Below are 27,160 nucleotides of genomic sequence, written 5' to 3' on the forward strand. Positions count from 1 at the left end.
AGCTAGAGAACCAACTTCGTTTAGTCAGTTACATTTCTTTTTTTTTTCTGTTTTTGGCCGTGCCACGCCGTGCCGCGCCCAGCACCATGTGGGATCTTAGTTCCCTTACCAGGGATCAAACCTGCGTCCCCTGCATTGGGAGTGCAGAGTCTTAACCACTGGACCGCCAGGGAAGTCCCAAGTTACATTTCTATGTTTAATGTCCATTTTCCCTATCAGGCTGTACGTACCATAAAGGCAGGCTCTATGTGTCTTGTTATCTTGTTCATTGCTGTAATTTTAGCACAGAATCTGTGCAATAAATATGCATTAACCTAATGATGAACTATTCGAGGTTTATAACTGTTCCTCAGAGTATGGGAATAAATGAAATAAATTATTTTAAAATTTAAGGCAGATGTTATGGGTACTTAACACAATACAAAGTTGTCATACTGCTGTGTGCATGTATTTTTTTCTTGCCATAAGTGGAATGTAAAAAAAAAAACCTGACCTATAGAGACAGTACACAGCATAAGACAGGCCATCCATCTAAATTTATTACCCGATTTTAATGCATCAAGCACTCTTGCCCCCTTACTGCTGACCCACTAAGGAAATGGCTACTCTATCTTTTAAAGGCATGTTTAAAAAATTAAACGTTTGTAATAAGATTTTTCATAATCCAGTCATGAAAAAGTTAAGTTCTTACCAGATTTTGATGCAGAAAGTTCTGTCTTTGTAAGTGCAGAACAGTGGTTTAAACATCAACAGATCCTACCAAGGGCTGTAATTCTCACACGAAATTCAAATAATGTTCTCACAAACTGGCAAGTAACTGCTTCAAGCAGAAGGAGCAACAGTATTTTATTTAATTACAAGTAAACATTTCACAAAAGTTTAATTGGGAATGTATATGTACTATTAAGCAGAACACAGAAAACATAAAGAAATAAGGTACTGAGACCTAAAATATCATTTAAAATCCTACCAATGTTATCTTACACATAGTAGGTACTCAATACAACTGAACTGAAAATAAACACTTTATAATATGTGCTTGCAAAATGTGTAATGCTGTAGTAGTAAAGTACAATTTCTGAATATGAGATTTTGTCTGTCAGTTTTTTTTAAAAGCCTTTAAAAATATGATATGCATGAGCTTACCCTGAGGGAAAGTAAGATGGAATACAGATTATAAAATCTTTATGTATTTTCCACAATAGCATTTTGAAGTTGGAAAAGAGCAAATAGTTGTGGAAAAAAACTGAATGAACCAATTACTAAAAATTCAGTGCACTCATAACTACCTGATGGAAAATTTGAAGCACCTTTTCTTACGTCTTCTTATGTCATAATATGAAATGTATGAATTATATAGACCTTGATCTTCAGAAGCTTAAGAAAACTTCAAGCTGTAAGCCAAAATGTCATCAGAAAAAGAAAAATCTGGTATAAAAATTGCTACGTAAGGCCACTGTTTAAAGTTCTTTCATGTACAGACACTATACAATTCAGGTACTTTTGTTTTTGTTTTTATTACATAAGCAAAACTTTCAACATAGAAACGTCTGGATATAACTCAGTTCTCTATGAAACCATGCTCAGAGAAAAATGCATCAACAAATAATGCCCTTTTGAGACTTTTTGCAAAAGAAGCTGTAGTTAATACAACTTTTAAATTGAATACTGTAATTTAAAAGCAATTGTTAAGTGTAAAAAAGTTGCAGCATTCCACTACGGAAAAATAAAGTTATTTTATCAAGATAGTTACAGTATTAGTGCTTTAGTGCCAATTCTAACTCTTGACAAAAAGATGCTCCCAAATATCATCCTGTAGTGTCATTTCCATTTGTAACAATTCCAGATTAGATTGCTGGGGCAATGTTTGTGTATTCCTATTGAGAGAAAACAAAAGAAATACAGACTTCAAAAGAAGCATTGGTTAAAACATCTGAGCTAGAGTTTTGTTTACATTGCAATTTTCAAAATATTTTAATTAATGTATTACCACTTGCACTCAAGATCCCCACAAAGCTATATGGATTCCGAAAGACACAAAGTAACAACAAAACACATCAAAGCGGATATCAAATGATAAGTCAGTAGGACAAAAAATATATATGGCACTTGATAGGCTGGTATTAGTAAGTTAATGAAAACAGAATTCTGCTATTTGGGCAAGTTTCACTGGGGACATCACTGACAAAAAATCAAGACTCTTAAACCTTAGTCCCTCAAGAACAGAGCCTGATGTGACACACGCACAACCTCAAATGGGTACTTTATCTTTGTCATCATATGGTATCTAATTCTAAAACTATATGGACTCTTCTAGCATGACTGGTAACAGCAGAGAAAGCTATTAGAGGGGGGAAAGCTTTCCTGCTTTTGGATGGTTACCTACAATGTACGAAGATGTATGGCTTCAATAAACACAGGAAAAGGAATTCACAATAACAATAAGACTAAGATTAAAGAATAACAAATGTGAATTCTATACTGTGATGCTAGGCAAAATGTTAAATTACCAACACAAACTGGACATAGGACCATGCAACTAATAAAAGAGCAAAAATGGTAGAATGACATGTTTTTCTGGGACATTAAAAAACTTATTAATACATATATCCTTACCTTTTACTAGGATCTTACATTATTAAAACTGAAAGAAATTTAAAAGTTGATTTATTTTTTGGCATTTATATTAGTATGGAAACGTTTAATTCCAAACAAAAACAGTACTGATAGAAAATTCTTCTATTTTGGTTAATGAAATGTTCAAAATACATGCAAATATATTTTTGTCAACATCATTCCTTTAAACAGAGCCAGAATACATTGTATCCTATTTCTTTACTCATTATATAATATAAACATCATTTACATTGATCTTCAAATAAAATATCTGTTGCCTACTAACAATTGTAAAAGGAAACGCTAACTATAATAATTCTGAAAAACTTTTTCAACTGAAATATCTTGTTTATAAAAATGTGGAATTATTCTGAATCACATTCACCCTTGACATGGCTTCTTCTACACTATCTCTCGGATTGATCCCTGCATTCTTCCAATTATTTGAAAACCTATTTTAAGCAGAATGCTGAACTAGACATATGAGCATCACCCTCCTCTAGGTTTTCATAACTTGACACTTGAGTCAACTGTTTCCTTGTTGATCTTCCTGCATCTCGCCTCCTCCCAGAACCTGCTCACCCAGCCATCAGCCTCAAACACCACTTTCTCCTTCTCAGTCTAGGAAGATGTCCTACTGTCACCACATCACATCCTCTATATTCTACCCAGATTTCGAGGTCCTCTATAATTTGCATACCCCTGTCTCTACCCAACTCCACATTCTACTCCCCAAAATGGATCTTTGGCTGCAGCCCATTCTAAGTCCTGCTCTCCATGACTCAGCTTACAACCTACCTCTTTGGTGAAGAGAGTAGAAATCACAGTACTTAGCGTACATTCCCTGACCATTTCTAACATACTGATCCTTTCCACCTCTCTCTAGGCACTTACCATCTGTGAAAATAAGCTCTTCAAAAATATGGCTGTGCAGGAAAGAGTTAATATAGCATACCTGACCGCTATCGTTTGAAAGGCCTGATTATAAGGTTGGCCCTTGGCTGGCATCTAAGAACTTAGATTTCAGGAGGGTTCCCACCACTGATGAGTGTATAAATTGTGCAAACAACATGGTCTATGCTGAACACCTGCTTTCTTGCTCTGGGTATGGAATGTGGTATGTGCCCGGCAGGGGGTGCCTACGTGACCAGTGCTGGGCGCTGAGTCTCTAACGAGCCTCCCTGGTTGGCAACATTTCACGCGTGTTGTCGCAGCTCGTTGCTGGGGGACTCAGGCACATCCTGTGTGACTCCACTGGGAGGGGACTCTTGGAAAGCTGCACCTGGTGTCCTCTGGACTCGCCCGTGCGCCAATTCCCTGTGCTGATTGTGCTGTGCAGCCTTCCGCTGCAACATCACAGCTACGAGCACCACCACACGCTGAGTCCTCTGAGTCCTCCTAGCGAATCACTGAACCCGGGGTGGTCTTGGGGACCCCTGACACAATTGCTGCTGTTCACTAACTCTTCAGAGCTATGGATGGGTGTGTGTGTGTGTGTGTGTATGATTAGATTAGAGTCCATTCAACAAGCATTTTTAAAGACAGACTATATGAAAGGCAATAGGGGGAGACATGACGCTAATGAGGCACCCTCTGTCCTCAAGGAGTTGATCAACTATTTGGGGAAATAGGAAGGTAAACAGCAACAGTTAGAGACCAAATGAAACAAGAGCTAAAGAGGGGGCTTTGGTAAGGCTTTACAGGGGATCATAAAAGGAAAGCAGGGTTTAATAAGGAAAGAATGGGGAGCAGGAGGCTATTTCTAGCCAAGAGAACGTCAGGAACAAAGACAGAAATACATGAAAACGGGCTTCCCTGGTGGCGCAGTGGTTAAGAATCTGCCTGCCAATGCAGGGGACATGGGTTCGAGCCCTGGTCTGGGAAGGTCCCACATGCCGCGGAGCAACTAAGCCCGTGCGCCACAACTACTGAGCCTGCGCTCTAGACCCTGCAAGCCACAGCTACTGAGCCCGTGTGCCACAACTACTGAAGCCCGTGCTCCGCAACAAGAGAAGCCACCGCAATGAGAAGCCCGTGCACCGCAACGAAGAGGAGCCCCCGCTCGCCACAACTAGAGAAAGCCCGCGCGCGCAGCAACAGAGACCCAATGCAGCCAAAAATAAAAGAAATAAATTTTTAAAAAATACACGAAAACATATATTATGCTCCAAAAAACAGAGGGTGCATGGAAAAATGTGGTTAGAAAGGCAGCTTAGGGCTGGACCTGGCTAACAAGTCTGGTCTCTTTTTTTATAGGCAACAGAATCCTTGGAAGGTGTCTGCACAAGAGTCATATGACTCAGACTGTGTTTTGGGACAATAACTGTGTTACTAGTGAAGGGACGGATTAAGCAAATCACAGGAGGCAAGGGAGCAAGTTAGAGGCTCCGAAGATTCCCCAAGCAGACCAGGAATACCTAAGAATGTAGCATACAGTAAAGGTGGCATTTTCAATCAGTGGGGAAAGGACAAATTACTCAATAAGCGGTGTTAGAAAAATTGACTATCTACTGGGAAAAAAATCAGATCCTGCCCTTATATTGTATCGTAAAAACAAATTCTAAAAGGAACAAGTATTTATATGTTGAAAAAGTAACCATAAAACCACTTAAAGGAAACACAGTAAGGAATTTTTATAAGCATAAACATGATATGAAATCTAAAAGCCATATAGGATTAACTTGACAGGTTCATGAAAACTTACAAGTAATGTAAAAGCCACCATAAACAGCCAACTAACATGAAATAAATAGGAGCAAAATATATGATAGGTTAATACCCTCAGTAAATCAAGAGCTCTTAAAAATCAGTAAGAAAAAGTACCAACCCTCAACAGAAACACTGGTAAAACATAGAACTAAGGAAATTGAGGGAAGAAATACAAATGACAAATAACATATAAAAAATATGTTTGCATCATTAATAATTGAAGAAAGGCAAATGAGAACTATCTCCTGCTGTTAAACTGACAACAGATAATAAAGATTAATAATGTGGAGTGCTGGCTAGGGTGCAGGTAAACAGGCACTTTCATGTACTTCTGGTAAGAACAAAAATGAGTAAAAGGGGAGCTATGGCAAGGTACCAAAATGTCAATGGGCACAGTGGTTTAACGGAAATAATGAAAACCTGTAAACTATCCTGTAGTCATCAACAGACGCTTGGTTAAGTAAGTCAGTAATCATCAAACTGGGTTACACATACCCTTAGGGGTATATGAAGACTTTCCAGTGAGTATGTGGGTACAGACAGTTTGGAGGGAATCAATTTCCAGATCTTCAAATTCTCAATGTTTGCTTTCCAAAATAACCTGCCTGTACAATCGGTTAAGGCTGATTCCCTACCTCCCATTTTTATACTAGGAAGATACACCTTCTCATCCTGAATCTTCGTACTTTGTATTACCTGGGGACCCCCCCAAAAGAGGGGGAAATTGGAAATACTGGTGACGGTGCCAAGAAAGTGAACCAACCCTAGCAGCTAGTAATAAATAGCATACTTCTGCAAGTCGGATGCTTTCCATTTCTTCGCTTTCGTTTAATTGTAGGAGGACAAAATCAAGCTGTCAGTAAAAGAACATTCAAAATACTTTTTGAGGATAGATCACTAAGTGACTTTTTGGCCTATAATTCAGACTGAGTCCAAAGAACGGAGTGGCATTGCTATAATAAAAGTTCTTTCATTCCCATCTATACAATCATATAAACAAGGTTTCTCAGGACTTACATTTATAAAAAGAAAAAATGGAATTGATAATTGAACACTATTATTCTACTACTACTAAGTAATATTTATCTATGAATACCCGAACTAATTGAAAAGAGAAATGCATTTCCAATAAAACTTTTGTCTGATCAATACTTAACAAAATCTGTAATACATTTACATTATTTTGATCAACTGTAACGGTCATTCAATCCAGAGGAAATATTTAACACCTAATAGTCACAGAAATCTATTAATATTATGTGTGAAATTTGATTTGGTGAGCAATAAAAGACTTTCAAAGATAAAAGTCTATGGGGCAAACAGAATGGAATCCAAATTCAAGGCAAAAAAAAAGGAATGATGTAAAATTTCCCACTTGTTAAAAGAGCTCATCTGCATACTTTAAAAAATGGATGTTAGTTACCAAATTCCTGTGGTGTGCAGGTTCACCGAAGAGATTTAAAACAATGATGTAACAGTTTTATTTAAGACTCTCTATTTATAATATGCCAGAAATTCTACCCTTTATAACAAGTTAAACTTATGATTAAAAAGTATTAGATACCAACCTAAAAATGTACAAAGAGGTAGATAATTTTTCATAATTTTAGGGTATGTAAGCAAAAGAGGTTTGAAAAGCACTGAAATAAATAAGACATCCATAGAGTGGAATGATATGCGGCTATTAAAATGAATGAATTGGATGGAGCAATGGATGAGTGATACAAATAAGAACACCTGGGACAATCGCAGTCAGAAGGAAAACTGGGAGGGTTAGTACGACAAGTTTCTAGCTTGGCTGGCTAGCTGTGAGAGCTACAGACCCTGAGGAGATATCAGTGGTCTGGGGAAGAGAGCAAGTGCGATTTTATTTTTAACAGCTTTACTGAGATATAACTCACATACCATACAGTTCACCCATTTAAAGTGTACAACTCAATGGTTTTTAGTGTATTCACAGAGTTGTGCAACCATCACAATAATCACTTCTTTTGTGCCCCAGCATCCTTCAGCTCGAGGGACACAGCAGCAGTGTAACACGTTCTTGCTGATTCATCTGACCTTGGTTCCTGTTCTATCTTTGTACCCCATGACTTTCATGGTTTTTTTCAACCCCAAAAGCCATGAATCCCGGTCTCTAACTTCCTTCTCACAGTATCTTTCTGCTCTCTCCTTTCCCCCTTTCTATCCAGGGGCAGAGCTCTGGTAGGCACCGAGCTGACAGGTACCTGGGGACTACTGGAGAGTCTAGGATGCTGAGGAACTCCATGTTTTCCTGACCAAACACACAATTGCTAAAAGTTTTTCAGAGGCAATGTTCCCAGCGGGGGCTTCATGAATTCTGAATAGGTTCTCCATCCTAGTCTGGTACATAGTCAGACCCTCAAGAGTTTCTGAAAACTTTCTATGATGAGCAGAGAATATTTCATGGGGGTGCTTGTGAATGACAGTGGATAAAAGACAAGCTTCTTTCCAGGGGGTAACAGACATTTCTCCCATCTCCTCATCTTCCACCCCAAGCACAGAATCCAAGAGAAAGGAAACATAATAAAATGGAATTTGGGCGCCAGAATGGGGTTAATATGACAAGTGCATGATGAATGAGGAGGAAGCATTTTAGTTCTGTACTTTACTAATACTGCTTGGGAATCTTACTACTTTGTAGGCAGCTAGGGAGCTACTTCAGTTTTAGGGTAAGTGGACAAGAGGACATGTCAGGGGCACATCTAGGATCTCCCCAACTCTTCCCAGAAGCTGTTTGGCACTGGACACAAGAAGCACATGTCTGATGGCACAGTAACCAGACTGTACTATAGATGAACATTATAAGAAATTCAAGCCACGACTGATCAGCCCAGACATTTCAATATGGTGGGGGAGTGAGGAAGCCAGACAAGACCAGTCTAAACTTTCCTGGTGGACTTTGAGGCATGTGGAAATACATAGGTTCATATCTAATTTCAGGTTCAAGAAGTTCCAGGACACCTAGATTAATTAATTAACCACGCATCCTTAATCTAGTTGGTGGTCTAATAATGAAAACAATGAACTCCTTAGTAGGACAAAAAGCCAAAGCAGGGTACAGATGCTGCCTGGACTAAGACTTCTCTCCAGGGCAGGACCTTCAAAGTTCCCCCCCAAAGCTAAAGCTTGGGATGAAGCAACACTGGAAGAAACCAAAGATTCCAGGCCTTCACCTCTTTTCTTTAGGGCATGAAAGCCAAGGTAAAATGGAGTAATAGGTCTAAATTGTCAGTCTGTACATATGGAATGGGATTCCAGGGTAGCACAATACTACTAGGACAGCTCTAAGGCCAAGTAAGCCGTAAGTACCTTAGTTCACGGTTTGCAGGGCAGAAATAGAGACACAGATGTAGAGAACAAACGTATGGACACCAAGGGGGGAAAGTGGTGGTGGTGGGGGGTGGGATGAATTGAGAGACTGGGATTGACATGGATACACTAATATGTATAAAATAGATAACTAATAAGAAAAAAAAAGTACCTTAGTTCAGACCTTGGCAGAAACAGAGCAGATGTGATGCCTCATTCCTTTCCCTAAAGGTTAGGAGAGTGTGGAGCCCAACTGTTCAGAAGGGTGCTAATAGTAGGGTGCCTGATTTCATGCCATGCTCGTAGAGGTGGGCCTAGTTCAAACACAAATCTATACAAAGCCTGGCTATGCCTTGCTTGCAGGTACTGACAGTAGCCAGGCTGGAAAAGCTCATGTCAAACTAGCTACAACATGAACGTCTATGAAGCAGCATCCAGAATGGTAGACCCAAGAAAAAGAGTAGTAGACACTGGTTCTTTAAAAATCTAGTGTGTGACGATGACTTCTAAAGCTCTCAGTTGGCAGCAAAAGGCAAGAGGAAGGCGAGGCTGTGATCTGCCCAGGACCCTAACTGTAACTGCTACATTCTAGATACAAAAAGCCTAGGTCCTAAAGCCTGGAGACCCATAGCAGGTTGTGGCTCTTTCTAGGACACACTTGTTATGTCCTAAGATGAAGGCTTGATGTCTGGTTTCTACTGGTTGTTAAGTGAGGCTGGCGGGCAATGTGGTCTGGAAGAACTGGGCGGCCAGGAGGAATGGGGCAAGCTGAGGCAAAGAAAAGGATGAGGAAATGGAGCAAGTTCAATGAGCATATAGAAACTGCAGGCTGAGGCAGACAGTCAAGTAAGCACTCAGGAGCCCCAAATCATCTAAAGAACAGAGGTAAAAATGGAGCTAAATGAAGCTAACAATCAAAGTTCAGCACAGAGCTAACAGAAGAAAAACACACAATATGTACCTGAAACCCAACCTCGCAATTGAGGAAAAGGCTTGCCTCACCCTTCCTCCTCGAGTGGGGATCAATGACCAGCTTCCTTGAGAACAGCCGGGCTGCCACCTGTGACTGGGGATGAATGCCTAGAAGATCTGCTGCAAAGAAACTTGCCACATGAGACAGGAAGAGAAGCAGTACCTTGGTCCAACATAGGGAGGTGTATGAGAGGGGAAAATGACTCCAGTTACATTCATGTTTTTAAACAAGAGATAGCTTTCCTAACACCAAGAGTGATATACACAGTGAAACTGAAAACCTCTTTTAAGGCACTCAGTTAAAATTGAGGGGTGGGAGAAGTTACAGAAGATATTCTATTCAACACTAAAACTTCAAAAAAAAAATCAGTTGTCAACTCCATTCTACTGGTCCATCTTTTGAAAAATAAGTTTTACTAAAATCACTAAGTAAGCTCAGTGTAAAGTCTTCACAAGCATGAATATTTATGGGAACACTGAAGGTTAGAAAATGTATAAAACCACAATTAGATTACTTGATAGCAACACTAGATATACATCATCTACTCAGAAGAAAATATTAGCCCCAAATTATTAACAAAAATGAGTCAAAAACTGACAAACATGCCTCAACAGATGTAATGCTATTGTTCTCATTTAAAATATAATTTGCAGATGTTATTTTTATATGATATTTATGCTGCATTTTCAAATACCAACATGGTGAATTTAAATAAAATCAATCCACAACTAAAAGAGTATGCAATCCAAATTATCAAGTAATGAAACTTTTTATTAATAGTTAGAGTTAGCATATAGTAGTGACGGTTGCACAGCACTGTGAATGTAATTAATGCCACTGAATTGTATAAAGATGGTTAAAATGGCAAATTTTATGGTATATATATTTTATCACAATTAAAAAACATAAATGAATGGGAAAAAAAGAAAAGTTAGTGTATTTTGTAATTATGTACCCTTTTTATGTAGTCAGTTCAATATTTTTTGGTACCTAGAAAATTCACATTGTATCAGGCTAAAATATATCAGCTAAAAGTCTTTACCTGATTTTCCATTTCAAAGATTAACCATACAACAGAAATTCTAAAGTAAAAAGTTCAAACAGCTAGCATATTCAAAGTATTTGAGGTATAATAGCTGAGGCATTCTTCAATTATCATGCAATAAGAACACTGATATCTAGGTTGTTTCTTAAGTCAAAATTACATTACAAACTGAATTTATCTATTAAACGTAGATACTTTAGGAGTTCAAAAGTCAGTCAACATTTTTAAATGATCATAATCCAACTAACCTTTTTTTTCCTCAGTAATCTTTCTCTGAATTTATTAGTGATAAATCCGCTTGGACCAGCAAACCGTAAACGCTGATATTTAGCCTGAATGCACAAGCTCTTCTGTACTAGGCCTGATTTATACTGGGGCTGAAATGTGCCACCTCTAAGGTTGGTCTGTAAAGGAAAAAAAAAATTAAATGTTAAAACTATAGCTTCCAAGTCTATTTTATTAGTATAAGAAAGGGGAAAAGGTCTGGAACTTGGAGCTGCCCTTAATTCTAGGTACTACAGATACTTAAAGGGAAAAGGTTAATGATGGTAATAAAGCATGTTTTCCTCAAACTAGCTTCCTAGTTTATTTCGTATAATAATAACTTAAAAAATATTTTATATAAATGAATTTTTAAAACTATTAAGTTAAATTTTAAAATTCTTGAAATTTATCATACTAAGAAAAAGACAACTTTAAAAACCTCAGAATTATCCTTCTGATTCATAGTGAAGTATATCAAATCCCAACTGGGTGGGGGAAGACATTAAGTATCAACATCTATTTAAGAATCAAAAACTCTCTTGGGACTTCCCTGGTGGTCCAGTGGTTAAGAATCCACCTTCCAATGCAGGGGACGAGGGTTCGATCCCTGGTTGGGGAACTAGGATCCCACATGCCGTGGGGCAACCAAGCCCACGTGCTGCAACTACTGAGCCTGCACTCTAGAGACCACGCTCCACAACTAGAGAGAAGCCCGTGCACCACAATGAAGAGCCCGTGTGCTGCAATGAAAGATCCCGCATGCTGCAACTAAGACCCGACACAGCCAAATAAATTTTAAAAATTGAAAAAAAGAATCAAAAACTCTCTTAACTTTACTCTTGTCAGTACCTTTTTTTAAAAAAAATATTTATTTATTTATTTGGCTGTGCCAGATCTTAGTTGTGGCATGTAGGATCTAGTTCCCTGACCAAGGATCGAACCCGGCCCCCTGCATTGGGAGCATGGAGTCTTAGCCACTGGACCACCAGGGAAGTCCCTCTTGTCAGTACTTTTGAGTCAGTCTTTCTTTACCATAAAAATCCCACTACAGCACATATTTTCAAGATAAGAGCTATACGTAACAAGACATTTCCTGACCTGCATACTGCCCAATATTACAATAGACATAGAGGACAATGAATATTTGTGTGTGTCCCATGTGGGACATGTACAAATGGTATCTTACAAAGGAGTAATTATAAAAATTAAGTAGATTCTTCTTTCCACAATGATTTAACAAATGGGTATGTTATGCATAATGACACACAAAAGTTTATTAAAAAGTATTTATGCCAGGCCTATTTTCCAATTATTTTCTTCAGACTACAAACAATTTCAGGTAAAACAGAATTATAATGAGACACTATAATTTTGTTAAAACTATCTGCACCAATTTGATACATCAGGGCTAATCTTCAGATTTACATTGCCCATTTTTACATATCTAATAAGGTGATTACTATCTGGCTTTGAATTAGTACAATTTATGTAAAAAGTAAATTTTAATGAAAGAGCTCCTTTTCTTAGGAAGGATTATTTCTTCCCCCTGCTTTACTATAAAGAATTGTGAATTTTGAAACAACCATATAACATTACACAGCTTTAAATGATTGGTCAAGAGGAAAGGTTAATGCACATATTTTGAAAAACATTTTTTAAATAAGTTAATGTTAAAGACCTTTCCCTTAAGGAGAATGGGTAACAGGAAATAGATCTTATAACAGTCTTAGAAAAATTACTACAATTGACTATATCTGACCAATGAGAAGTGCAACATGTAGGAAACACTTAAATCTGAATGCCCACCTACACTGTCTCTAAGTTATACAGACGTTACATTTTTAGTTGATTCTATGCCTCATTACTTAAGAGATTAAAAGATGGTATAAAACATGTTTTTTTAAAAAATATTTATTTATTTGGCCGCGCCGGGTCTTAGTTGCAACACGTGGGATCTTTGCTGTGGCATGTTTTAGTTGCGGCATGCAGACTTCTTAGTTGGGGCATGCATGTGGGATCTAGTTCCCAGACCAGGGATCGAACCCGGGCCCCGTGCATTGGGAGTGCGGAGTCTTACCCACTGGACCACCAGGGAAGTCCCAAAACATGTTTATACAGTCTATGGCCCTAGCTATTTTTGAAAACCTAATGTCACACATGCTTTTAGGTACATGAACCACTGGCTAAAAATGTTATCTATGCAATGGCTACAAATTGTGTTACTCCCACTGAAAAAACAAAATCTTTTTTTTTTTTTTTTTGGCCCCACCGCACAGCTTGTGGGATCTTAGTTCCCTGACCAGGGATTGAACCCGGGCCCTCACAGTGAATGGGTGGAGTCCTAACCACTAGACGGCCAGGGAATTCCCTGAAAAAAATCTTTTGACATCAAGAATTTTGACTCAGGAAGCCAAGGTATTAACAGAAGATCACTCAAGTACACTCCTAGTCTATGGTTTGGAGATCATTTATACTACCTTTCTGCTCATACTAACTTCCTCCTAATGAGCTAACTACTCTAGCCAGACTGCCTGCTACTTTCACCAAAAAAAACTCAGGTTCTTGGGCTTCCCTGGTGGCGCAATGGTTAAGAATCCGCCTGCCAATGCAGGGGACACGCGTTCGAGCCCTGGTCCGGGAAGATCCCACATGCCGCAGAGGAACTAAGCCCGTGCGCCACAACTACTGAGCCTGCACTCTAGAGGCCGCGAGCCACAACTACTGAGCCTGCGCGCCTAGAGCCCGTGCTTCTCAAGAGAAGCCACCGCAGTGAGAAGCCCGTGCACCCTGTGCACCGCAGTGAAGAGTAGCCCCCGCTCGCCGCAACTAGAGAAAGCCTGCGCACAGCAACAAAGACCCAACGCAGCCAAAAATAAAAAATAAATAAATAAATAAAAAGGTTTAAAGTAAATAAATAAATAAATAAGTAAATAAATAAAAAATACAAAAAAAACCCAAAACAGGTTCTTTTCTTCTCTTTTTGGGGGGAGGGGAAAGAGACACTGTAGAGTGGAAAAATATGAAAAAAGGACCTATCATAAGCACGAAATTCAGTCAAAATGGATTTAAAAAGCACCTCAGCTTATGAGAGCAAGGAGAGAGAAACACAATACTTCGCACTATAATTCTTATTCCATATGTCTGGGGGATGAAGTGTTCTGGAAAAACAAACATGTTCATTGATTAAAAGTATCACTGACATCAGACATAGCTGTACAAATAATTAGAATGTGATGAAATATGCTTTAACAAAGCATGTTGGACCAGAGTCTTTCTCTGATGATCCAGAAGGCCTCTGAGGGTTGTGTGTCTATGGGCAGGGTTTTTCAATCACTGAATCCTGGAGAAGGCTCTATAGCTATACGCTTACATCTTAGAGGTAAAGAGGCAGGCTTAAAGGGAAGGTCTGGGACCTTGCCCACCTCTCCACCTAGAGCCACTCCATCTGGATCTGCTTTATGTATTTGAGTTTCCATGTAATATTTGAAAAAGGGTTCCACTGGTAAAAAAAATATTTGAAAATCAAGTCCTGAGGAAAGGGGTCATCATTAACCCGATTACAGTTAACTATAATCCAGAAATACTAATTTAAAGCTACTATTTGAAATATAACAAAAAGAGCTTTTAATTTACTAACACTTAGAACATTATGTTCAAAGCAAACACCCAAAGCTAGAATTAGATGGAGAATAACACTCTACCTTAAAAGTTCTTCTAAAGCCTCTTGTATTTTGATGGTTTCCCTCAATTCCAAATGGTTTGTGAGTAATGACGTCTTTTCTCTGCATAGTATGATAATTCTGCATGAAAAAAGTATTAGTATGGTTAATATACTTTAAATTTTATTTTTAAAAGTTCATTTTACCATTCAAAAAATACATGTTTTTTGTTTGTTTGTTTGTTTGTTTTTGGCCACACTGTGCGGCATGTGGGATCTTAGTTCTCCGACCAGGGATCAAACCCACTCCCCCTACGTTGGAAGCACAGAGTCTTAACCACTGGACCACCAGGGAAGTCCCCCAAAAATACACATTTTAAATGCATGGGATTAAGAACACAAAACATGTAGCATGTAGCTTAGCTGTATGAACATACACACATCTTCCTTCATGTAACCCATGCTAGATTGTGAGGGGTTGGTTTAATTCATGAATGTGAGAAGTGTAACAAAATACATACTCCTGTATAACACAATGGGTGACTTTTAGAAAATGGACTGTAAATCTAGTATTTATTCAGGCATCCAGAAGAGAAACAAACCCATTATTACTAGGAGTTGCTAAAGAGTTGCCACTGTCTGAGAACACAAATTCTCAATGCTATCGGAGGCAGGTGCTGCTGAATCAGGTACCTGCTTTGAGTAGATGCTCCTGCCATGACTAGGAAAGTGTCAGAAGGCAGAGTATTAAGACTGTAACTACAAAGAACCTGAAACCTTTGATGGGAGCAGAAAAGATGGGGCCCATTTTTTTTTTTTTAAGAATGCCTATGTTGCGTTCTAGCAGAACTGACTATTCTGTAAAGATTAAATGTTAGTATGCATATGATAACATTCTTGGTACAATATTTACACGTTGTGGGCATCCACGCAGGCTGATTTTCCTCCATTCAGGAAGCCATTCGATCAAATAGGAAGCATCTTTTCAGTCAGCATTAATATGGGTCACACTTCATCATCAGGTGAGGGGACGGGATCATTGGTGGTGGGCTCCTGGGGGCTGCTCTGTCTATTCCATTTACCAGTGCACCCCGATGGGATGTGTGCAGCTTAGTACCTAAGCTTTGTCTCAGACTCCCAACTCACACTCTATACTCGACTTGGGGTTTGGACTGGGAGTCAGTCCTTGAAGCCAGCCCCCACTTAGATCCCGCCCACAGGGACACCGGAGGGAGACTGGAAGGCTGGAAGAGAGGAGGCGGGGTTGCTCCTTCCTGTATGCTTGTTGTTCTGCTTTTCATCCTGGCAGTGGTCCTTTGGTTCAGCCTCCAGTTTGTTTGTTGTTGTTTTGACACAGCCAGCTCCAGCTGGGCAGACCCCACCCCTCGGAGGTCCACGCCCAGCTCACAGTGGCCTTTCTCTAAGCTTCTAGAGCTCTACGCTTTCTTCCCTAAAGGTGGTGGTTGCTTCCTTTGGTTTTTTAATTATTTTTATTTTTATTTATTTTGGGCTGCGTTGGGCGTTCGTTGCTGCATGCGGGCTTTCTGTAGTTGCGGCGAGCGGGGGCTACTCTTTGTTGAGGTGCGCGGGCTTCTCATTGTGGTGGCTTCTCTTGTTGCGGAGCACGGGCTCTAGGCGCATGGGCTTCAGTAGTTGTGGCATGCGGGCTCAGTAGTTGTGGCTCACGGGCTCTAGAGTGCAGGCTCAGTAGTTGTGGCACACGGGCTTAGTTGCTCCGCGGCATGTAGGATCTTCCCAGACCAGGGCTTGAACCCATGTGCTCTGCATCGGCAGGCGGATTCTTAACCACTGCGCCACCAGGGAAGCCCGATGGGGCCCAGTTTGAAGACGGTTTCTGTCTCCAAAATGAATAGTCTTATAACCTTCTATTTATTCCATTTGCTATGGAGTCTGTACTTCTCACAAATCTTCCTCTTTCACACCTTTATTTCTCTCCCCAGTTTAAGAAAAGTCATATAAAACCCTTTTCCTAGTAGTCATCTTGAGTTTATGCTAAGCCTATACATTTGAATAAGTGCATAAAGACACATGTAATGAGATGAGACTTTGGGGGACCTTGAGAGGGAGGAGGTGTATTTTGCACATGAAGGGATGTGAATCACTGGGGGCCAGTGGGAAGACTGTACCAGGCGGCTTCTGACCAGGCTCCCAATCATCCCCACCTTCCAGTATCCAGGCCCTTATGCTATTCCCTTCCTTTGAGTGTGGTCTGTATCTAGTGACTTGCTTCTTACAAATGGAGTATGGTCGAAGTATGGATGTCACTTCTGAGATTAGGTTACAAATCGACTCTGGCTTCCATCTTTCTAGCTGTCACTTGCTTGCTCTTATGGAAGCCAGCTGCCACTCTGTGAACTGCCCTATGAAAAGGCAAATCTTTAGAAACAGAAAGTAGATTAGTTGTTAGCTGTGGGTGGGAACACGGAATAAATAAATAGGCCTGAGGGTTCTAATAGGGGTCACGAAAATGTCCTAAAACTGGATTATGGTGATGGTTACACATCTTGGTAAATTTACAAAAAATCATTAAATTGTACACCTTACATGGGTGAATTTTATGCTATGTAAAATATACCTTAATAAAGTTGTTTCAAAAAAACTTAAGAAAGCTAGTACTATAATAAGTGCAATAAAATCCTGATAAATCAAATGAGATGATCATTTCTTTGGTCATAATAACTATAAGCCTCAACAGAATCTTAACACTGAACAACAGAATCATGACACTTACTTAATGAACAGTTACAAACATTATGAAAAATACTGGTGATCCCTGTACCTATAGATTCATGTGAGAAGGAAAATGGAACATACAAAAATAAAAAAGTTGGAACTGCAATCTTACCAAGTAAGGTTTCTGAATAAATTTTCTAAAATTTGATTTTACCAAACATGTAGGTTTTTGGAATCCATCAACATGAGTATTCTTCAACCTTGAAAAACTGGAATGCTGATCACTCCTAATAAAATGAAAGAGAGAAAATAAGAATCTTTTATTAGTTTACATTTATCTAACAAATAAACAAGAGAAATCAAATTACACCCTTTGGAAACAATTAAAGCAGCGCAACAGTAAAAAAAAAATCTCAATGATCTATCACTACTAAAATTACAAATAATATTTACCAGGGCTAAAACTCCCATTTATCAAAAAACATTATTTAGCCAAGTTGGCAGTTAGCGATAGGGGGAAAACCATATTCCTAGGACCAGGGTTCTTAATCTGGAGTCCAAGGACAGGCTTCTTAGGGCTGTAACCCCCGAAACCATACATATGTAGAGCATATGTTTCCTGAGGGAAGATAGTCACGGCTCTTGAGCCTTTGGCAGCACGGGACAGCCCCCCTTGCCAAGAGACTCAGTGGTGAAAGCTCCAGAGAAGAGGCGGGTGAGCGGCTCAGGCCTGCTCACTGGCAGAGCTGGGGCCTCTGATACTGCTGGCTCCCCTCTCCTGTTGTAGTGAGGCCCAGAGGCCGCCAAGGGCTATTCCTGGCCAGCCCTACCTGGGAGGGAGCTCCTTCCCTGGGCTTCTTTCTCCTCTAACCCCGGGGCCTCATTCCCACAGCCCTTGGGGGGGGTCCTCTCCCTGTCACATCCCACCTGTCCCACAGTGGTCCTCAGACCCTTCCTGCTCTGTGGCGAACAAACGGCTCACGGCCTCGGCCCTGCTACACTCCTCCCACAGGACCCCCAGTGACATGGGGACAAAATCCACACTCCTCCTCACTGGCCCCCAAGACTCTTCCGGCGCACGCCCTTGCAGCCTTGCCGGCTGCTCCATCCCAATCTCTGCAACACCCACACCACCGAGCTGCGGGAACATCAGCTCCGTGCGGCTCTCGGCACACACCACAACCTCGCCTGCCTCCACGCACTGGCCCATTGGGTGCCTTCTGCTGTAATTTCCTTCCAACTCAGATCAACCTCAAGATTTAGCCCCACTTGCACCTGTTCCAAGAAGGCTTTCCCAGACCCCTCTGAGGTGGACTACGTGTCCCTGCTATGTGCACATGTGGCACTTTGGGGTCTTCACAAGTGTTTGTAACTACTGGTGCACCTTCTCACCAAGCAAGGTGCGATCCCTTCACAGGAGGCACTGCGGATGGTTCGTTCTGTGGTCCCAGCTCTGACCCCAGAACCTTACATGGAATAGCCACTCAGAATTTTTTGAAATGTTAAAAAACCCCATATTCTGTCAAAATGTTCATGATATGATAGTAAGTCAAAAGAGTAGGGGGCGAAGTCATATACCGAGAATAATTTCACTTGTTTAAAATATACACATATATGCCCAGAAAAAAATAAATGATAGGAAATGTACTAAATATTAACAGTAATCATCCCTGACTGGTGAAATTAAGAATGCCTTATATTTTTGTTTTTATACTTTACTATATTTTTCCAAATGTTCACCATTAGCATGTACTACTTCTATAAACAAAACAATAGACTCTAAAAAATCCTCTTTGCAAAGCATATATCTGATGAACGGGTAGTACCCAGAATATATAAAGAACTCTTACACCTCAATAATAAAAATATGATAATCCAATTTAAAAATTGGCAAAGGATTTGAATAGATATTTCTCCAAAGAAGACACACAAAAAGCACATGAAAAAATGCTCAATATCATTAGTCATCAGGGAAATGCAAATCAAAACTACAAGAAACTACTTAAAACCCACTAGGATGGCTATAATCAAAAAAACAACAACACCGGTGTTCATAACAGCCAAAAGATGGAAACAACCCACATGTCCATCAACAGAAAAATGGATAAACAAAATGTGGTGTATCCATACAATGGAATATTATTCAGCCTTATAAAGGAATAAATTATTTTAATGAAATACTGACACATGATACAACATGGATGAAAACATTATGCCACGTGAAATAAGTCAGACTGAAAAGGACAATTATTGCATGATTCTACTTATATATGTATGAGGTATTCAGAATAGGCAAATTCATAGAGATGGAAAGAATAGAGGCATCAGGGGCTGGGGGTTGGGTGTTACTGTTTAACTGGTACTGAATTTCTGTTTGAGAAGATGAAAAATTCTGGACGTGGGTAGTGGTGATGGTTGCACAACACTGTGAATGTACTTAATACCAATGAATTGTATGCTTAAAATGGTGCAAATTCAGTGTTCTAAGTCAGTGCTTAGAACACTGACTAGAACATAGACATTAATATATAAATATTTGTTGAACAGATGAATAAATGATCTTTATAAAGTTAACTCTAGTTCAGTAGATTACAGATTGTTACAACAGCAAAAATAAAAACTGATGTTTTCTATAACTTGCCTAGCTAAAAAGAAAATCTAGGCAGTTTGATATCCTCTTGAAGTCTACTGATACTATTTTGAAGCTGCTTTATCACACACACACCACGCCCGTATAACACAGCACCTCAATGACAGTGTAGGGAACTTAGTAATGCTGGTGACAAGAGGGAGAAACAGTGTGTCAGGAGGAGACATGGAGACTTTAGGGTAAGAGGCTGGTTGAAAGTGGGAAAAAATAGAGAACAACAGGGTCTTAGAGACAAGACAGAATGCCCTGGTGCGAGGCTTGCTTGGGAAAGGTTTTAAGGTATCAGGGAATAAAAAGTGATCAAGATCTAAATGCATTACAATTTCAGTATCTTCTGTCCTGTCTACACCTTTGGAAAGTCTTCATTCATTCAACAAAGATGAATTGAGCCCAAGGCAGTAGGAATACAATGGTGAGCAAACATAGACACAGAGTCTGCATACAACTTTTAAGGGGAAAACAAAAATCACACAGGAGGGAAATAGCTACATCCTATGATTTATAATTTCCTCGTATTTCATTTCTTCTGAATTTCTATGGAAATCTATACACTGACTTGATTAAAAAGGTTTATGCAAAAATATTAATGAGGTCAATTTTGATAAACTGAATTTTTAAGATAAAAGGATAAAATGTTTTTCTTATGTTAACAAGGAAATTGAATTAGGATAAAGTGAGAGATTAAAGCTTCCATATTATTTTTTTAAAAGGATGAACAATAACAACTGCTGGTGAGGATGTGTTAAAAATGGAACCTTCATACACTGCTGGTGGGAATGTAAAATGGTGCACCCACTGTGGAAATAGCCTGGCAGCTCATCAAAAAGTTAAACATGGTTATCATATGAACCAGCAATTCCAATCCTAGGTATATACAGAAGAGAAGTGAAAAATATATCCACACAAAAACTTGCATACAAATATTCACAGCACCATTATTCACAATAGCCAAAGAGTGGAAACAGCCCAAATATCCATCAACTGGTGAATGGATAAACAAAATGTGGTGTATCCACACAGTGGAATGTTATTCAGCCATAAAAGGAATATTCATGCTACAACATGGAGGAACATAAAAAACATTATACTACATGAAAGAAGCCCGTCACAAAAGGCCACCTGTTATATGATTGCAATTATATGTCAAGAATAGGCAAATCCATACAGACAGAAAGTAGATTAGTGGCTGTCGGGCTGGGAGGACGGAGAAATAGGGAGTGACAACTAATTGTACAGGGTTTCTTTTTGGGGTGATGAAAATGTTTCGAAATTAGATAGTGGTGATAGTTGCACAACTTTGTGATTATACTAAAAACTACTGAATTCTTCGCTTTCAAAAGGTGAATTTTATGGTCAGTAATATCTGAATTAAAAAAAAAAAACACCTCATGGCTCCACCATGCCACACCAGCCATCCAATACGAATAAAACAGTTCAACAGATCCAGAAAAGGACACTTTGCAGGAAGACATTTTTGCACCCTACAACACCATCCTCAAAGCTAACATTAATAATACTTAATGCTGACCAACTTCTCTGTAGCTTACATGCATCACTTTACTTAATCTTCACCACTACCGTGAGGTAAGTATAATTCTTATCTCTATTTTACGCTGAGGAAACAGAGATTAAGTAACTTGCCCAAGGTCAGTCACATAGCTAGGTATCTACAGAGCCAGGAGTTGAACTCAGGTGTTAACTCCATTGCTCAAGCTCTTCATCACCTCAAAGGGTAAAGATATATTCTGAGGCCTCACATGGTCTTTATAATATGTTGATTATCTTAAATCTGTTTTAAAAAGCCTTTTTCTTGGTACATTGAGTTTCTCACACTTGCTGAGTAGTCAAGAAAAGCATGACTGAGAGCTTGTGTCACTAAAGAGCACAGTCATGCCGTGTCATATTAGGAAACTGGAGACTCACCCACCAAGGGACAAGATTTTAACTATTTTCAATTGTTTCATATGCCTCAGCACACAGCTTTGCTATCTTTTAATTAGTCCCAAACTTATTGTCAGTATCAAGTCCAGTTTTAAACAAGCTCCATGTATCTTGACCTAGTTAGCCACAGACATGACTTATAAGTCTAGTCAAATATTTTAATTTTTGAAACTAAGGACTATGGAAAGAGAATTAGCACTGGCCCTTCCTATTCATACATTCCCACCTTCTGGGAGATCCAAATAGTTTGAGGACCCTTGAGTGAACTGGAAATTTTTTCCCATTAAATTATATCTCATAATCATATGAGGTCCCAGAGTTGCCATGAGTTCTACATAGTTCTCAGGACTAGGGGTAAACTGGGACCAACCTAGAATACTCAGAGCCCCTAAAAAGAGGTACAGGGTTGGGAAAGAAAAACAAGGATCTACTGACAATCAATTTGTCACTCATGGCATAAGTACTTCACATGTGCCAGTTCATTTAATATTTCTAACCTGTCCAACATAAATTGGTTATTCTCATTTTATAGAGGAAAAGGCTCCAGAAACTAGGCAAGTTTGCCCAAGAGCAAACAGCTTGTAAACTGGCAGAAGTAGGATTCAAACTCAGGTCTCTTCTGCATTTTCTACTACACCTGCCTCTGTTTCACGGACAGACATCCACAAAGAGTTCTGAAAGAGGATGGTACTGACCTCAGGAAATTTTGCAACATTCAAAGACTACCAGAATCTAAAGGGCAGAATGTGTCAGAGTTTCAGTTAGCTCGAGCCAAATAGACCATAAATTTGCTGGTCTTGGCTCCTGCTAATATTAAAAAAGCTATTACACTTCTCTCTAGATTACAAAGACCTCAAATACTCACCTACCCCATAATTTTTATTGTTTCAATGAAATAGCATATGATGACCACTGAATAACTTTGAAACATTTTAACAGATTTCACTTAAACATGTAAAATGGATTTGAAGAATTAAATTCCTACACTAAAGTGAAAATTACCAACACACACAGAAAATTGGAAAATATGCTAAAACCAAAAGCTGTCTGATAACAGGATGTTTTTCATCTACTGATTACCTCTCTGCAGCACTAGCTATGTGAAAAATGTGCTCATCTTCATTCTGTAACCGTTCTTTTCTCCTTCTTTCAATGTCATGTCGTAGGTCATTTGGATCTATTATTTTGACCAGAGTCTAGGAATTTTGACAGAAGACAAACCATTCACATTACTGTTAGTTGCACAAAGACCGTATCGAACAAGAACCTTAAGTAAAAGTCCTAAATAAGTTACCTTGTACTCATCCTGCTCATGCTAGTGTAAACTGATAAAAATATTTTGAGACACAATTGACAATACAGAGTCAGAAAAGTTCATAACACTGAACCAAGAATCCCACTTCTGGGACTCTATACCAAAGAAAAGTCTATCTACCCAAGTATATTCAAAATATTATATTTTAAAAATAACCATAAAATGAAAGTAACTTAAGTGTGAAAAAAAATTTAAAGGAGAAGGGAAGAATAATTTTATGGTAAAGTTAAGTCATAGGAATAATGTACAAGCATTTAAATTATGATAATGTAGACTACGTGGAAGTAACCATGGAAGAACACTTACTGAAAAAAGTTAATTAAAACTTACAAAGCCTCAATTATAAAAAGGTCATTGGGAGTTCAGAGATTTTACATAAAAGGAATGTTACTATAGTTTAAGTAAAAAGATAAAGCATCCAAAACTACATGTACTGTGATAGTGTATGTTAAAATGCTAGACATAAGACTGCAAGGAAAGATGATCAAATAATATTTTGTCTTAAGTGGTTGAATTAGAGGTGATTTTTAAAAAATCCTCAAATTTCCTATAAGTTTATTACAGTACTTTGATGAGCAGAAATTTTCTGAAAATATCATTTATTCAATAAACTAACCTATCTCCATAAGTACAATAAAACTGTAACCATTCACAAGTGAAAATATTATTTATATATTCTATCACAAATGTATTAAAATCTCTCCTCTATAAAAACTCTTCACTCTCAATGAATAAATTAGCAGTTCTTTTAGAACTTGATATATTTCTTCTAAAACAAGAGGCAGTTTTCTTCCCCCTGGGCTAGTTAAGATAGTTTTTCTAATTAGCAAAGAAATGGCAGGGAGGGAGGTGGTATGGGTGGGAACAATAAAAAAAATTCAGTATTATTTCCATTATTTTTCTAGTTCATATTCCATAGAATCTTTCACACAATCTTCAGTAAACAGAAGAGCAGTGTCAAATGAAACTAAGTTCCTTTGCATTCATTCTACATACAACTTAAAAATATACCCCACATGACTGCTTTGGAAAAAATAGGTATCAAACATACTTTCTGCAAGCTTTACAGTGTGAAGTTTTGGAATGAACATTAAACACTATAATTTTATGTCAATTTTACAAAGCTGTTACCCTTAGGGATTGTCTCTCTTAGGGCATATTTTTGTCTTTTGCCAGTGTCCTCTCTGCAACCTTTTGATAACTAGAGTCACTTGGAGAGCTTTGTAAATTTCAGATTCCTGGGTCTCAATCATTCTTCCTCACCCACTTTAACTACCTTCTTTACTCCCAATGACCAGTTCCCTTTCCCATTAGTATACCAACAATAAGATAATCTCTCATCAAAAATTATATTCACTTACCTGTTCTGAATCATATACCATAGTTTGTTTACTCTGAAGCTCGGCCAAAGACATATCTATTCTCCTAAAATAATAAAGGCATATTACAATTAAATAATTATGTTATACACTGATACCTTGATTCCATTATTACAGAATGGATTTTGAAATAAAGCTGGTGTGTCTTGGAGGAAGAAAAAGAAATCTGCTACCAGGTGGTTTTTCACCTATATGGCAGTCTCCCAGGACATACATATCCTGTAAACAACATCACAGTGACGCCTTAGTGGTTCTCAAATCACTAGTCTGTGTAACCTTAAACTTGGCTCCGGTGATCTACCGCATTCTAACATTGATTCAACTCAGCTCACAAGACAGGGCGCACCACCTGTTTGGACAGGTGCCAGCAGAAGAAGACATAGGTTCTCATCCGGCTGCCCTCAGAACAGCCATTTCTGACCACATGAAGCAACCCATGATTTCAATGGCTCGACAACTGTCTTTCATCTTCCAGTGATAACTTCAGTAGGCAATTACTACAGACACAGCAGAATCAAAGTTAGGTAGGTAAATATTTTCAAAGTCCTACACATTTAAACAATGCTAGTCATGGCTTCAATACAACCTAGTCTATCAAAGTGCACTGGCCCAGTACCTGCTTGGGTTAGTCCTGTTTTTAGGCAGGAAATGCAGTTCTAGAGTCTACAGCAAGCCCAGGAGGCAGGCAGCACCTTCCCACAACCTGTTCTGAGGCTCATTCCCATGAGTTAAATGGGCATACAATAATCACTCATTACCTGTGAATTTCTGGATCTGAGTTCAATTTAAATTCATTTACATCTGCAGCTTGTGTAACTTGCATTTTTGAGAAACGCTCATGTAGAGTAATTCCAAGTGATGGAAAATAATCTGCTGCAAAAGGGAAAAAAAAAGTTTTATCTCAATGTAAAACTGATTCCACTTAAAAGATTATATATAATAAGCACAGGAAGAAGGGACTATTAAAAAACATCCAACCTGTTTTCTCTTGAAAACATATGGGACCTAAACTTATTCCACAGACTAATTTGTAGTGCTCACACGCTTTCCCAAGCCCAAGCAACAGTAAACGGATTTATGAACCCAAAGATTCTGTTCCTATTTGACATGCCTGCTTACTTGCCAGGGGGAAAGATAGTGGCTCTCTCAAAGAGAGGACCTTTCTTCTCCAAGGTAAGATCTTCCTACATCTGGGAAGTAAAGCTGGTATAGAGCTCTACTCTTCACCTAGAGTAAAAAATGACTCCAAAAACAACCCTGAAGCATCAAAACAATTCTGAACAAATGCTAAATGTTATGTTTACATATCACAGAAGGCCTCCTAATGCCATTTTACTTTAACATTAACTGAAGTTCATGAAGACATTCTGAAAGCGGCTATGCTACAAGCTTTTAACAGAATAAAGAGAAAGATAATACATTTGACCCATGAGAATGCTACTTAAGCAATCTTTTTCCCTAACTTACTGTTCCTGTTCTGGGACAATCTCCTGAATTTTTCTGCAATACCAGCTCCCTGTCTGCTAAGAATCACACTTCTTTTGGGTAAGAGGGGCTGGAATTGAGAAGATGAACTGTTTCAAACTGCATGCTTTAAAGTAAATATATGCCTTAGTTTGAGGGCTGCAGAGAAAATAATTCATTTGCAGAATATGTTTTATGAAGGTAAAAAAGATTAACACAGTTATCTAGTAAGAAATATAAAATTATAAATTTTGAAATTCTCGAAAGACCCCAGTTTATAATACCCACAACTGCCTTATTTATGCAGCATCAATAAGGAAAGTTATTTTACATGACTAAATTTTCCAATTAATGGAAACTGGCCAGAAGCAAAAGCAAAACACAACAGCTCAATGTAAACCTTTGAAGTATTTATTATGCAATGTCCTGATGTCATAACGTATAACAAATCAAACTGGAATCTTCTATTGATCACTTAGCATCACCCTTACGGCACAAAGTCCCAGTAATGCCCTCAGGGGCTTTAAGAATACGACCAAATGACCTATACTTCCAGATTTCTTGAGTTTCTTGAGTTTCATATCTGGTTTTTGTTATTTCCTCCTTCCTATTCAGTTATCAGTTATTGTTTCTTTCTGCTCTCATACACCTGTCTTTTGCAGCAGCCAACCTCTTCCTTTATAACTTTCAATTTGTAATCTACTATGAGTTGAAGCATCAAGTTATTGGAACTACATATAAAGAACAACGAGGCTTGAATTAATACGTGCTACTCTCTTCAACAGATTTCCTAATTAATGATCTAACTTATAATGAAATATTAATTACTACTACAATATCACAATATTTACCTATGTCTCGTGAAAAGTCAGTACATTATTTTTGTGTTATCCCTAATGTATGTGCGAAATATACCAACCTTTAACTTGATGGATTATAGTTATGATTTCCTGAGCAAATTCTCCTGTAGGTTTGTTTTCAGTATTCTGAGTTGAGTCAAGATGTTCAAACACTGGATGAAAGTTTTCACTTTTCCTGCCAACAGCAACCAAATCATGTGACATCTGTCTCTCTGTGGAATAGCTAGAAGCAACCCTAGAATAATTTGTAAATGTTTAA

At 38.6% G+C, this 27,160-nt stretch overlaps 1 protein-coding gene across 8 annotated transcripts in view; it reads right to left on the reverse strand.

The window, feature by feature from the left end:
- Window positions 1-1,704: 1,704 nt before the first annotated feature.
- Window positions 1,705-27,160, reverse strand: part of BCLAF3 (BCLAF1 and THRAP3 family member 3) — a 64,390-nt gene continuing 38,934 nt past the window's right edge. For 6 of the 8 annotated variants that reach the window (XM_061178313.1, XM_061178314.1, XM_061178317.1 and 3 more), the window contains 8 exons: window positions 26,961-27,136; window positions 25,336-25,450; window positions 24,560-24,623; window positions 22,964-23,079; window positions 17,465-17,579; window positions 14,642-14,740; window positions 10,925-11,080; window positions 1,705-1,877 (listed from right to left, as the gene is read on the reverse strand). In XM_061178313.1, the coding sequence (XP_061034296.1) occupies window positions 1,848-1,877; window positions 10,925-11,080; window positions 14,642-14,740; window positions 17,465-17,579; window positions 22,964-23,079; window positions 24,560-24,623; window positions 25,336-25,450; window positions 26,961-27,136 (871 nt within the window). In that variant the 3' untranslated portion in view covers window positions 1,705-1,847. The remainder of the gene's footprint in view (window positions 1,878-10,924; window positions 11,081-14,641; window positions 14,741-17,464; window positions 17,580-22,963; window positions 23,080-24,559; window positions 24,624-25,335; window positions 25,451-26,960; window positions 27,137-27,160) is intronic. The other 2 variants (XM_061178320.1, XM_061178319.1) reach the window with 2 other exon arrangements.

Source organism: Eubalaena glacialis, chromosome X (genome assembly GCF_028564815.1).
Source record: "Eubalaena glacialis isolate mEubGla1 chromosome X, mEubGla1.1.hap2.+ XY, whole genome shotgun sequence".
NCBI lineage: Eukaryota > Metazoa > Chordata > Mammalia > Artiodactyla > Balaenidae > Eubalaena > Eubalaena glacialis.